The 15,166-nt window shown below is 47.2% G+C and overlaps 1 protein-coding gene across 1 annotated transcript in view; it reads right to left on the bottom strand.

Annotated features, from left to right (window-relative positions):
• myo5c (myosin VC) overlaps positions 1-5,671 on the bottom strand; it is a 60,997-nt gene extending 55,326 nt beyond the window's left edge. Inside the window, exons 1-2 of the mRNA XM_078427171.1 lie at positions 5,666-5,671; positions 5,081-5,191 (exon numbers count right to left, since the gene is read on the bottom strand). Of these exons, the coding sequence (XP_078283297.1) occupies positions 5,081-5,191; positions 5,666-5,671 (117 nt within the window). The remainder of the gene's footprint in view (positions 1-5,080; positions 5,192-5,665) is intronic.
• Between the last annotated feature and the right edge of the window lie 9,495 nt (positions 5,672-15,166).

The following is a 15,166-nucleotide window of genomic DNA, read 5'->3' as shown; positions in this document are numbered from 1 at the left end:
AACCAGAGAGCAGTGCTGAACAACTATCTACCTCATCGGTGACCCTCGGACTATTCTTGATCGGACTTTGCTGGCTTTACCTTGCACTAAACTTTATTCCCTTACCATGTATCTACACACTGTAAATGGCTCGATTGTAATCACGTCTTGTCCTTCCGCTGACTGGGTAGCTCGCAACAAAAGCTTGTCACTGTACCTTGGCACACGTGACAATAAACTGAGCTGAGCTGAACTGATCTCTACACAATAGGGACAAGTTATGTGTAAGAACTGCAGATGCTGGTTTAAACCAAAGAAAGACACAAAAAGCTGGAGTAACTCAGCGGAACAGGCAGCATCTCTGGAGAGAAGGAATGGGTGACTTTTCAGGTCGAGACGGTCTGAAGAATGGTCTCGACCCGAAACGTCACCCATCCCTTCTCCCCAGAGATGCTGCCTGTTCCGCTGAGTTGCTCCAACATTTTGTGTCTATCTTCGGGACAAGTTATCCATGTTCTCCAGAGATGCTGCCTGACCCACCGAGTTACTCCAGAAATGGAAGAAATCTGTGCAGAGGTTGAGTTTAGCCACATTCATATATTTCTAGGTAAGAAAGAAACTGCAGATGCTGGTTTAAATCGAAGGTAGACACAAAATGCTGGAGTAACTCAGCGGGTCAGGCAGCATCTCGAGAGAGAAGGAATGGGCGATGTTTCAGGTCGAGACCGTTCTTCAGACTGATGGAGGGTCTCGACCCGAAACGTCACCCATTCCTTCTCCCCCGAGATGCTGCCTGACCCACTGAGTTACTCCAGCATTTTGTGTCTACCTTTCATATATTTCTAAATTTGTGATGTTACTCTTGTTAGAAGGACGGACATGCTAATTAAATGCAGCCATATGGTAGCCTCTGTTACCACTGCGGAAAAGAATTTGAAGAACGTTCCCTCCTACATTCCCGATCCACATGAATGGCTTTAGTCAAATGGAGAGGGTGGAGAAACCTGTTTGACTGGCAGCTCCATATTTAGTTTCAGGCACAATAGACATTCAAAACCATGATTAAAAATTAATCAAATAAAATAATCAGGAAAATAGATGAAGCTGACGAAGAAATCAACAGAACTGAAATAAATAAAGGAACTTGCTTTCTTTACCGTGAATGAAGGAACTGCAAATGCCACAAATGTTCACTGAAATGTTCCATCTCATAAGTGGCACTGTGGCACAACGGTAAAGTTACTGCCTTACAAGACACCCCTCAAAATGAGGGAAGGGATTCCACGCCAGTGGGCCACATGAGTGGCGAGGGTGGGGGGTGATTTTAGATTTAGATTTTTAGATTTAGATATGCAGCGCGGAAACAGGCCCTTCGGCCCACCGAGTCCGCGCCGCCCAGCGATCCCCGCACATTAACACTATCCTACACACACACTAGGGACAATTTTTACATTTACCCAGTCAATTAACCTACATACCTGTACGTCTTTTGGAGTGTGGGGAGGAAACCGAAGATCTCAGAGAAAACCCACGCAGGTCACGGGGAGAACGTACAAACTCCGTACAGGCGGCGCCCGTAGTCAGGATCGAACCCGAGTCTCCGGCGCTGCATTCGCTGTAAGGCAGCAACTCTACCGCTGTGCCACCGTGCTGCCCGTTTTATGCAATTGGTGTATTGAATGTATGTATTGAACGTATGTATAGCCTCCGAGAATGTCGGATTGAGTTTTGGAAAGAACATGTTTTGTATATATATTTATTTCTCGAATAAAGTATTTTTTGATACTTTTCAAAATATATATTTTTTAATAGTTGCTGCCTTACAGCGCCAGAGACCCGGGTTTGATCCTGACTATGGGGCTGTCTGTAAGGAGTTTGTACGTTCCCTCTGTCACCACATAAGTTTTCTCCGGGTGCTCCGGTTTCCTCCCACACCCCAAAGACGTGCAGGTTCGTAGGTTAATTGGCTTCGTTAAAATTGTACATTGTCCCCAGTGTGTAAGATAGTGCGAGTGTACGGGGTGATCACTGGCGGTGGGCTGACGGACCTGTTTCCACGCTGTATCTCTAAAGTCTAAAGAATGCTCAGCTATTAATTATACACCAGACAGGAACAATAACTTTGGGGGACTGCAGAAACCATGGTCTGTGAGAAATTGGAGGGAAAAGTGTAGCGATGACCACAATGTGTTCAGATGTTGTGAGTTTAGTTTAGAGACACAGCATGGAAACAGGCGTTCAGCCCACCGCCCAACAATCGCCCATACACTGGTCCCACCCTACACATTAGGGACAATTTACAGAGCCGATTAACCGACAACCCAGGACATCTTTGGGGAGTGGGAGAAAACCGGAACATGCGGAAAAGTTCCACGTGGTCACAGGGAGAACGTACAAACTCCATACAGACTGCACCCTTAGTCAAGATTAAACTCGGGTCTCTGGCGCTATAAGGCATCGATTCTACCGCTGCGCTACAGTGCCACCCCAGTGTTCACTCATAGTGCATGGCAGGTTTAACATATAATTTGGATTGTGAAACAATTTTTAACCCACTATGTAAATCCACAATTTATCTTGGTTAACTAGTGTGACTGAAATACAGGCCGTCTACTTCATTAACCAGGTGCTGACTCGGCTCTGACTCATTTCCAACATTAGCAAGTTTGTTCCTTAATGTCACGCTAAATATGGAGAGTCATAGAGAGATATAGTGTGGAAACCAGCCCATTGCCCCACCTGTCTGCACTTGGTCCATATCCCTCCAAACCTGTCCTATCCATGTACCCGTCTACCTGTTTCTTAAACGTTGGGATAGTCCCAACTTCAACTACCTCAACTGCCAGCTTGTTCCATACACTCACCACCCTTTGTGTGAAAAAGGTACCCCTCAGATTCCTATTAAATCTTCCCCCTTCACCTTGAACCCATGTCCTCTGGTCCTCGATTCCCCCTCTCTGAGCAAGAGACTCTGTACATCTCTGTGCATCTACCTGATCCATTCCTCATGATTTTGTACACCCCTATAAGATCACCCCTCTTCCTCCTGCTCTCCAAGGAATAGAGACCCAGCCTATTCAACCTCTCCATATAGCTCACACCCTCTAGTCCTTGCAACATCCTCGTCAATATTTATCAGGCCTTATTGCAAAATCTCTACCTCTCCTCTGGTCTGGAGAACTTAAACACATCTTCTGTGGTGGTGCTTGTCTGACTGCAGGTTATGAGAGCTCTTGGCAGCTCACGTCAAACACTCTAGTCACTGTTTGACAGAACAAAGGGAACAAATTGTACTGGAAATACTTTGAAAGAAATCTGTTGAGCATCTCGTACGTACCGGGCGTCGACAAGGAGATCTACTTCAGTACCAAACCTACAGGCATTATATTCTAGAGAGAATCAAGGCACTGCAGGTGCTGCAATCTTGAGCAAAACACAAAGTGCTGGAGGAACTCAGCGAGTCAGGCAGCAACTGGAGGGCACGTTGGCGCAGCGTTAGAGTTGCTGCTTTACAGCACCAGAGACCCGGGTTCGATCCCGACTACATGTGCCGTCTGTGTGGAGTTTGTACGTTCTCCCCGTGACCGTGCGGGTTTTCTCCAGATTTTCCTCCCACATTCCAAAGACGTACAGGTTTGTAGGCTATTTGGCTTTGGGAACAATTATAACTTGTCCCTAGTGTGGAGTGTGTGCTTGTAGAATGGGGATCGCTGGTCGGCACAGACTCGTTGGGCCAAAGGACTTGATTCCATCTCTAAACTAAACTAATCTGTGGAGGAAATGGACAGGCGACATTTCGGGGTCGGGACCCTTCTTCAGACTGAGGGGGAGGAAAGTTGGAGAAGAGAGGCGAGGTGAGTGATAGGTGGATACAGGTGAGGGTGATTAACAGATGGGCAGAGTGAGTGAGAAAGGCTAGTGACGAAGGGACAAAAGGGGCTCCAATGACTAATGAGCGGGTGTCAGACAACAAAAGATGTGAACAAAGGGGTCTGAAGAAGGATCTCGACCCGAAACATCACCCATTCCTTCTCTCCAGCGATGATGCCTGTACTGCTGAGTTACTCCAGCATTTTGTGCCCATCTTCGATTTAAACCAGCATCTGCAGTTCTTTCCTGCACAAAGACGTGAAATATTCACTTTTACAAGGTGGGCCTTTGAACACCTGAACTCCTTTGAAATTAAATGTTTAATTTAAAACCTCAGCCGATACAGCAACGATGTCGAGAGTCAAGAGCGTTTGTTTGTTATATGTATCAGCAAGAGAAAAAAGCAATGCTGCAACATAACAGGGCCCATTAACACAATGACACACAGATAAATAATCAATAGCCCAATAAATTAATAACAGTAATACCACGTAACCATAGCAGTGCAAAATGTGAAACTCAAGACACAGAATCCAAGATAGTGCCCAAGCAAGGTAACTCTGTGTCACAATAATGGATCTGCAATCACTCATTACAATTGCTCCACTCTTTTAAACCTCTACTCCAGCATTTCCTACTTTAACTGTGCTCATGTTATTCCCCTTTATCGTGTATCTGTTCACTGTGGACGGCTCGATTGTATTCATGTGTAGTCTTTCCGCTGACTGGTTGCCATGCAAGAGCTTTTCACTGTACCTCGGTACACGTGACAAGAAACTAAACTCAGTGCATTGGAAATCCCTCAAGCATCAAGAGTACACTGCAAGGTGGCACGGTGGCGCAGCGGTAGAGTTGCTGCCTCACAGCGCCAGAGGTCCGGGTTCGATCCTGACTACGGGTGCCGTCTGTATGAAGTTTGTACGTTCTCCCCGTGACCTGCGTGGGCTTTCTCCCCGGTCTCCACCAGCGCTCCAAAGACGTGCAGGTTTGTCGGTGAATTGGCTTGGCAAAATTTGTAAATTGTCCCTAGTGCGTGTAAACTAGTGTTATTGAACGGGGATCGCTGGTCAGTGTGGACTCGGTGGGCCAAAGGGCCTGGTTCCATGCTGTGTCTCTAAACTTAACCAAACGAAACATGGGTTTCTAATGAGTAAAGCAATAGTTGATTGATTTGGCAAGCTTTTGAAAATGTGCATAAAATGTGCAGTCATATATTTCACTGCCAACTCACTGTGCCATCTTCCAACTGCAGCAGTAGTATATCAGATCCCCTCTTATATTCCTTGACAATATCTGCTGGGCGCCAGACTTCATCAGGGTCAGGAATCCAAACACTATTGTACTGCGAAACAGAACAAAGAAACCAGGCGTTACATTAACATGGGTTGACGTATGATGAGTGTTTCACGCACTTGCTGGAGTTTAGAAGGATGAGAGGGGGGTGGGACCTCATTAAAACTTACCGGATAGTGAAAGGCCCGGATAGAGTGGATGTGGGAGAGTTCAGGCCTCAGAATTAAAGAACATACTTTTAGGAAGGAGATGAGGAGACATTTCTTTAGTCACAGGGTGGTGGTGAATCTGTGGAATTCATTGCCACAGAAGGCTGTGGTGGCCAAGTCAATGGATATTTTAAAGACGGAAATTGACAGATTCTTGATTAGTACGGGTGTCAGGGGTTATGGGGAGAAGGAAAGAGAATGGGGTTAGGAGGGAGAGATAGATCAGCCATGATTGAATGGCGGAGTAGACTTGATGGGCCGAATGGCCTAATTCTGCTCCTGTCACTTATTAATGTTGGGAGACATTTTCTCACGTGCATGTGACCTATGGCCTTTTCTGCCCGTACAGCGCGTTTTGAGCAATTATGTTAAGGAGCCCATACAGGAGCAGTTTTACAGGTCCATTAACACAATTCACATCAATAAGAAAAAAAATCTATTAATTAATAATGATCCGGTGATCACCGTGAGAGCAGAAATATCACTTAAGATTATGTTCGGTGATCATTTTTCAGTATAACCTGATCAGAGTCATGTAGCCAAGAAACAGGCCCTTCGGCCCAACTTGCCCTCTCGAATCAACAGGTCCCATCTACACTCGTCCCATCTGCCTGCATTTGTCCTGGTTTCACACCTTACACTTCCTTATCTCACTCTCCCCTGACATCAGTCTGAAGAAAGGTCACCCTTTCCTTCTCTCCAGAGACCTGCTCTTTAGACTAGACTAGACCAAGTGGACCCATTGGGCCCAAAACTCTCCCGCATTGGTGCAGCACCCCCTCCTCCCCCCCCTCCTCACCCCCCCCCCCCCACCATCCCCCTCAACTCCCCTTATCCTCACTCCTCCCCCCCCCTCTCCCTCCAACCCCCTCCCTCCCTCCCTAGGAGATAGATTTAAACTTTAAAATGTGAATAACTTTTAAAATATAACACTGATTTCAATGAAACCTCTTCCATTAGCACCAAAGGGACGACGGTGAGTCAGGTGGGCCTAAAATTGTCGCGCTATCGTGTACCGTTTTGGCTGTAGTTCAGGAACAAACAAACAAACAAACAAACGAGAGTTTTGGTATATAGATAGATGTAACAGTGACTGCATATCATTCTGATTTGCATTCCCCCTAGTCAGGGACACCTCTGAATGTGTGCACTTGTGCAGAGTTCTGCAGGTAGCCAGTTGTTTTGATGGCAAGGAACCACAGGCATCTTGTAAGTTCATAAATCATAAGAGCAGAACTAGGCCAAATCTACTCCGCCATTCAATCATAGAAACGTAGATAATAGGTGCAGGAGGATGCCACAAGTTAATTGGCTTGGTATAAAATGTTAAATTGTCCCTAGTGTCGGGTAGTGACAACATGTGGGGATCACTGGTCGGTGCGGACTCGGTGGGCCGACTGGCCTGTTTCCACGCTGTATCTCTAAACTAAACTAATCAGTTCTCTCTGCCTTAGTGCAGTTAGCTTCTTTGGCCCAAAGTATTTTTGCCACCAACTAAACACAAGTTCACAAGTGAAGGGTGTAGAAGCAGGTCATTCGGCCCATCGAGTCTACTCCACCATTCAATCATGGTTGATCTCTGCCTCCTAGTCCCATCTCCCTGCCTTCTCCCCGTAACCCTTGACAACCGTACTAATCGAGAAACACAAGTACTGAGCAGTGGCGTGCAAAGAAATGTCCAATCACACGAGACACAATGAACTGCAGGCGCTAGGTTTACCCAAAATGATGCAAGGTGCTGGAGTAATTGAGGCTATAATTAGAGGACATTTCCTTAACAAATTCACAGCAGTTTAAAAAGTCTGGATTCTACGTGCCACCTGAAATGTTGTAATAGTTTACATTGTGGGATGACCGGATATCTTCACATGGTCAACATTCCAATTGTTTTACTGCATACGCCTTACATAAACATGCGTGAGCATCTGTTTTTCTCTCTTCCCAATTTGGTTACCTCCCTCCTTCAATACAAATCAATTCTGAGTACAATAGTGGCTTAAGATTTGCTACCACATTATTATGCAATCACTTCCTCGTCTGACGTCTGACAAGGATACGTGTTCTGGTTTGAGATGAAGGACTGGTCACCTAAAAAAACACAGGAATTAACATTTATAATCAGCCGACTCTTTATTTCTGATTTCCCTGGCAACGTTTAGTTAACGTGGAGGTTCCCATGGGCAGCTTACAGCCCGGTGGGGGAAGGAACTGCAGATGCTGGTTTACACCGAAGATAGACACAAAATGCTGGAGTAACTCAGCGGAACAGGCAGCATCGCTGGAGAAGGAATGGGTGACGTTTTCGGGTCGAGACCCTTCTTCAGATTGATGTCAGTGGAGAGGGAGATACGGAGATAAGGAAGTGAAAGGTGTGAAAATAGGACAAAGGGAATGCAGATCAAGGAAAATGGAGAATAGATCGTTGTTAGTTGGGAGAAGGTAACAACAATAGACAATAGACAATAGGTGCAGGAGTAGGCCATTCAGCCCTTCGAGCCAGCACCGCCATTCAATGCAATCATGGCTGATCACTCTCAATCAGTACCCCGTTCCTGCCTTCTCCCCATACCCCCTCACTCCGCTATCCTTAAGAGCTCTATCCAGCTCTCTCTTGAAAGCATCCAACGAACTGGCCTCCACTGCCTTCTGAGGCAGAGAATTCCACACCTTCACCACCCTCTGACTGAAAAAGGTCTTCCTCATCTCCGTTCTAAATGGCCTACCCCTTATTCTTAAACTGTGGCCCCTTGTTCTGGACTCCCCCAACATTGGGAACATGTTTTCTGCCTCTAATGTGTCCAATCCCCTAATTATCTTATATGTTTCAATAAGATCCCCCCTCATCCTTCTAAATTCCAGTGTATACAAGCCCAATCGCTCCAGCCTTTCAACATACGACAGTCCCGCCATTCCGCAACAAGGCAAACAGAGATAAAATGTAGTCGGAGACAGTCAGACTGGGAAGGGGGAGGGATGGAGAGAGAGGAAGCAAGGGTTACTTGGTTAGAGAAGTCAATGATCATACTGGTGGGGTGTAAGCTGCCCAAGCAAAATATCTGGTGCTGTTCCTCAGTGGTACGAATATTGATTTCTCTAACTTCAAGTAACCCCAGCATTCCATCTCTCTCCATTCCTCCTCCACCCAATTCGCACCAGCTTCTCGTTTTCACCCAAAACGCAGCTAACAATGGCCTGTTTCCTTTATCATCGTCACATTTTTTGCATATCTTTTATTCGTTGTTCTCTACATCATCGTCTCTATCTCTCGTTTCTCTTTCCCGTGACATTCAGTCTGGAGAAGGGTCTCGACCCGAAACGTCACCCATTCGTCCTCTCCAGAGATGCTGCCTGTCCCGCTGGGTTACTCCAGCTTCTTGTGTCTGTCTTTGGTGTAAACCAGCGTCTGCAGTTCCTTCCAGCACTCAAAGGTTCCGCAACTCCCTCGAGAGCCCAGCTCCCCCTTATTTCCACTCTAAAGGTACTATTCCATACTCTTCCACAACAGAAATTCCTCCTTCTCCCTGCTCCCATCCAGCAGAAGGTACAGAAGCTTGAAAGCAGGCACAATCAGACTCAGGGACAGTTTCATCCCCACTTTTTTGGCACTACTGTTACCTGATCATCACTGATTATTACAGCTGATCGATACTAAATATTTAAATAAAGCAGCACGGTGGCGCAGCGGTAGAGTTGCTGCCTCACAGCGCCAGGGACACGGGTTCGATCCTGACTACGGGTGCTGTCCGTACGGAGTTTGTACTTTTCCCCTGTAACCTCGTGGGTTTTCTCCGGGCGCTCCGGCTTCCTCCCACACTGGTTTGTCGGCTAATCCCAGTGTGCGGGATAGAACTAGGGCACGGGTGATCATTGATCGCTGCGGAATCGGTGGGCCGAAGGGCAGGTTTCCAGGCTGTAGCTCTGAACTAAACCAAACGAAAAAATAAACCCAAAAGGCTGAAGTAATTCAGTGGGTCAGACAGCATCTCTGGAGAAAAGGAATAGGTGGCGTTTCGGGTCGAGAAACTGAAGTCTGAAGAAGGGTCGTGACCCAAAATGTTATCCATTCCTTCTCTCCACAGATGCTGTCTGTCCCGCTGAGTTACACCAACTTTTTGCGTCTACCTTCGGTTCAAACCTGCATCTGCAGTTCCGTCCGACACGTAAGATTTACAAGGACAGCCTTGACGTAATTCTAGTGTTCGTTCATTGCCATGGTTACTATCCAAATAAAACAGAGGCCAAAGGAGAGGTAGTGAGAAGTAGCAGCTGGCAACCCGCTGGCCTTTACACTCTGTTCATTTGAACTCAATCAGGCGACATTATTTACACGTCAGACACAAGAAAGACGCATTCTTTTAACTCATTATTTCAGGCACACTGGAACCTAATCAAATCATTTAAAATATCTTTCTTTTAAAGTTCAAGCTACAATCTAGTGGACAACAAGTCTCACCCTGGCCACTCCCTCTCCCCCACCCACCCAGCAGGCAACTGCCTGCTAAAGTCCAGGCATGCCCAGATGCAGAATGGCTGCCCATTGGGCAAATGACCACCACAAGTGTGAAAACGCACACCACTAGATTCAGGGACTGTTTCTTGACTTCTCTAACTACTAAAAGTAACCCTTGCTTTTCCTCTCTCTCTCCCCATCCCTCCCCCTTCCCAGTTCTCCGACCAGTCTGACTGTCTCCGACTACATTTTATCTCTGTTTGCTTTGTTGTGACCTTCTCCCAGCTAAGAATGATTTTCTCCGCCCGGCGGGGGCTTCAATGTCGGGAGCCACGACCGCCCCGACGTGGCAACTTCAACAGCCTGACCGCTGGAGAAGACGGCAGGGGAAGAGAAAAGATATTCTGGCCTTCCATCACAGTGAGGAGGGGACTGGAGGAGACTCACTGTGATGGATGTTTCTTTTCGTTTGGTGTTGGTTTATGATTGTGTGTATTATTGCTTATTTTTATTGCTTATTTTTATTGGTCTTATTGTTGGACTGTGGGTGATTTTTCATTTCACTGCGCATTTATGTGTATGTGACAAATAAATTGACTATTGACATTGATCTCCATTCCCTTTGTCCTATTTACACACCTTACACTTCCTTATCTATGTATCTCCCTCCCCCCTGACATCAGTCTGAAGAAGGGTCACGACCCGAAACGTTACCCATTCCTTCTCTCCAGAGATGCTGCCTGTCCCGCTGAGTTACTCCAGCATTTTGTGTCTACCTTCGGTTTAAACCAGCACCTGCAGTTCCATCCTACACAGTTACTTCCCAGTCGTTATTAGGCAACTGAATCATCCTACCTCAACCAGAGAGCAGTGCTGAACTACCACCTACCTCTTTGGTGACCCTCAGACGAAGCTTGATTGGACTTTGCTGGCTTTACCTTGCACTAAACATTATATTCCCTTATCATGTACCTACACTCTGCAAATGGCTCGATAGTAATCATGTACTGTCCTTCTACTGACTGGACAGCACGCAACAAAAGCTTTTCACTGTACCTCAGTACACGTGGCAATAATAATAATAAACGAAATATTAAATCCACAGGTTGAATATTGAAGGAAGGAACGGCAGATGCTGGCTTAAACCGAAGACAGACACAAGATGCTGGAGTAACTCAGCGGGCTAGGCAGCATCTCTGGTTAGAAGAACGGGCGACGTTTCAGGTCGAGACAATAGAATATTGAAATCTATTCAATAGCTCATATTAGACAATAGACAATAGACAATAGGTGCAGGAGGAGGCCATTCAGCCCTTCGAGCCAGCACCGCCATTCAATGCGATCATGGCTGATCACTCTCAATCAGTACCCCGTTCCTGCCTTCTCCCCATACCCCCTCACTCCGCTATCCTTAAGAGCTCTATCCAGCTCTCTCTTGAAAGCATCCAACGAACTGGCCTCCACTGCCTTCTGAGGCAAAGAATTCCACACCTTCACCACTCTCTGACCGAAAAAGTTCTTCCTCATCTCCGTTCTAAATAGCCTACCCCTTATTCTTAAACTGTGGCCCCTTGTTCTGGACTCCCCCAACATTGGGAACATGTTTCCTGCCTCTAATGTGTCCAATCCCCTAATTATCTTATATGTTTCAATAAGATCCCCCCTCATCCTTCTAAATTCCAGTGTATACAAGCAAATATTAAAGTGTCTCTGCTGGAATCTGCTGACTCTTAAGTACTTAAGCAAGTGTATTCCCAAGTGCAGTCTTCCAGTTGAGTTACGTGTTGGCCCAGAGTGCCTAGACCTTGCCAGGGGACACCCTCTGGAGTTCAATGGGGCAGTAGGTTCTTGGACCAGGTGCCAACACAGCAGGGCCGCAGAAACCAGTGCAATCCAGGGCAAGTGCACCTTTCTAATTACAGGCTGAAAAGGGTACAGTGAGGATGTTGCCAGGACTCGAGGGCCTGTGCTGTAGGGAGAGGTTGAGCAGGCTAGGACTTTATTCCTCGTAGCGCAGGAGGATGAGGGGTGATCTTACAGAGGTGTACAAAATCATGGGAGGAATAGGTCGGGTAAATGCACAAAGTCTTTTACCCAGAGTAGGGGAATCAAGACCCAGAGAATAGAGGTTTAAGGTGAGGGGGGAAAGATTTAACAGGAACCCGAGGGGTAACTTTTTTTTTACATAAAAGGTGGTGGGTGAATGGAATGAGTTGCCAGAGGAGGTAGTTGAGGAAGGTACTATCGCAATGTTTAAGAAACATTTGGACAGGTTTAGAGGGTTATGGGCCAACCGCAGGCAGGGTGGGACTAGTGTAGATGAGGCAGGTTGGTCGATGTGGGGGGCCGAATGACCCGTTTCCACGCTGTATGACTCTATGACTATGACTCAATTCAGGAAATAAAAATGTATTGAACATGGACTCAAAGTGCTGGAGTAACTCAGCAGGTCAGGCAGCATCTCAGGAGGAAAAGGATGGGTGGCGTTTCGGGTCGACGGGAAACATCACCTAACCTTTTTCTCCAGAGATGCTGCCTGACCTGCTGAGTTACTCCAGCACTTTGAGGCTATCTTTGGTATAAACCAGCATCTGCAGTTCTGTTTCTATAAAAATGTATTGAACTGTTTCAACTAAATGGATATTTAGTGCATTCACTTTTTATAGGTTTAAGGCGAGAGGGGAGAGATTTAATACGGACCTGAGGGGCAACCTTTTTAGTTTAGAGATACTACGTGGAAACAGGCCCTTTGGCCCACCAAATCCATGCTGACCATCGATCATCCGTACACTAGTTCTGTGCTATCCCACGTTGGTATCTTGCACACTAGGGACAATTTGACAGAAGCCAATTAATCTGCAAACCTGCGGTTCTTTGGAATGTGGGAGGATATCGGGGCACCTGGAGAAAACCCACGTGGTCACAGGGAGAATGTACAACCTTTGCACAGACAGCTCCCGTAGTCAGGATCGAACTCGGGTCTATGGTGCCGTAAGGCAGCAACTCTACCGCTGTGCCATTGTGCTGCCCTAGGAAGGTGATGTCACACAGAGAGTGGAATGAGCTAGTTGAGATAGTTGAGATAGATCCAATAACAACGTTGAAAAGCCATTTCGACGGGTATATGGATAGGACAGGTTTAGAAAGATAATGGGCCAAACAGGCCTGCATGGAGTTGGGCCGAAGGGCCTGCTACCGTGCTGTATGACTCTGTGCACACTGTTGCCAAAGGCAATCACGAAGTTCAGTATCCTTATCCTAAGAGGGTGGATGTTCTGAATCACCCTCTCCCAGTCTCGCGGAGATAGGACCAAGCGGGCAGAAAACGCACAGAACTGGTGCTCCCGAGAACGGTGTCGTGTTCAACACGGAAAATCGAAATAGGAGTTAATACCTGGAAATAAAAAGTTCCAACCACTTTCAACATGAAGCTGCAATTCAGATGGCAGTGGTGAAGTCCAGAAAAGGAAGGTATTTGAGAACTAGAGCAAGATGTTCTTGTACCATTTAATTTCTACAGTAAAGTAAACCCTGGCACCTCCGGCCTGGGATTTGGATCCGGGCCCTGGACGATGAAGCTCGGTGAAGTGGAACCGTGTCTGACAGCGCTCCAGGGATTTATATGTGTTTGGAATGACCTTTAGGTCATTCCTTTCAGAAGCAGGAATCCAACGATTCTCAACAGCCGAGTTCCAGGCCACTTAAAGGACCCTCCACACCATCTATTAGTTTAGTTTAGTTTAGAGATACAGTGTGGAAACAGGCCCTTCAGCCCACTGAGTCCATGCCGACCACGATCACCCCATTCACGAGTTCTATTCTACGTGTTAAGGGCAATTTACAGGGGGCCAATTAACCTACAAACCGGCATGTCTTTCGGATGTGGGAGGAGAACGTTCTCTGACCGAGGAAACGCACGCGGTCACGGGGAGAACGTGCAAACTCCGTACAGACAGCACCCATACTCAGGATCGAACGTGGGTCTCTGGTGCTGCAAGGCAGCAACTCTACCGCTGCACCACCGTGCTGCCCTAAGGTGTCATGAGCACCTTAACACATTTACTCAAGAGTACACTTTGTAGTCACTGTATCCCACCATCGCCAACAAGCGATTGGGCTTGTATACACGGGAATTTAGAAGGATGAGGGGGGATCTTATTGAAACATATAAGATAATTAGGGGATTGGACACATTAGCGGCAGGAAACATGTTCCCAATGTTGGGGGAGTCCAGAACAAGGGGCCACAGTTTAAGAATAAGGGGTAGGCCATTTAGAACGGAGATGAGGAAGAACTTTTTCAGTCAGAGAGTGGTGAAGGTGCGGAATTCTCTGCCTCAGAAGGCAGTGGAGGCCAGTTCGTTGGATGCTTTCAAGAGAGAGCTGGATAGAGCTCTTAAGGATAGCGGAGTGAGGGGGTATGGGGAGAAGGCAGGAACGGGGTACTGATTGAGAGTGATCAGCCATGATCGCATTGAATGGCGGTGCTGGCTCGAAGGGCTGAATGGCCTCCTCCTGCACCTATTGTCTATTGTCACACCAAAAGCACCCGGTACTTACCCCCCACCCACCCACTGATCACCTCAGTGGTCACTGCAAACTCCCCCCCCCCCCCCACCTTAGTCTCCCTGCCCCAAACTCCAGACCCCAGTCCCTGGACTAAACCTAGGGTTGGCCAACTTCCTCACTCCCGAATATGGGACAAGGAGACGTCACTGCCCCGCACCCCACCTGGCCTCACCCAGCCAGCGGCCACGTGCTCCCGCTCCACCAATGGCAGCCGCCATTGGTGGAGCGGGAGCACGTGGCCGCTGGCTGGATGAGGTCACGTGGGGCGTGGGGCGTGGGGCGGTGACGTCACCCTTTGTCCCTTATTTGGGAGTGAGGAAGTTGGCAACCCTACTAATATGGGACAAGGACCGTCCCGTATGGGACAAACTAATTTAGCCCAAAATACGGGAAGTCCCGGCTAATACCTAAGCCTAGGACTCTCCTGCCATCCTTCGCTCTGTACCGATGCAGTGCACAAAGGTCTCTATCTCCAAGCAGTAGAGACACAACCTGGAGCACTGTTGTACAACCACTGATCTATCACCAGTTTGCTCAGTAATTGCGTGAGCAGTTTTGCACGCCATCCAGTCAACTCGAATTAAGCCACACAAAGGAACAACAGGTGGTGCAATGAGAAGAATACCAGAGTGCAGAGTATACCTTTACATCATTGTAGCATAACATTGACAGAGAAGAGGTCCAAAGTCCACAATGAGGTAGGTTGGAAGATCAGGACAACACCCTAGCTTATGGGAGGGCCTTTAACAGGCGGCCTGATAACAGTGGGGAAGAAGCTGTTCTTGAATCTTTGTTGT

Source organism: Rhinoraja longicauda, chromosome 33 (assembly GCF_053455715.1).
Source record: "Rhinoraja longicauda isolate Sanriku21f chromosome 33, sRhiLon1.1, whole genome shotgun sequence".
Taxonomy (NCBI): Eukaryota; Metazoa; Chordata; class Chondrichthyes; order Rajiformes; family Arhynchobatidae; genus Rhinoraja; species Rhinoraja longicauda.
Note: the sequence above shows the minus strand (reverse complement) of the source record. Positions and strands in the feature narration are given on the sequence as shown.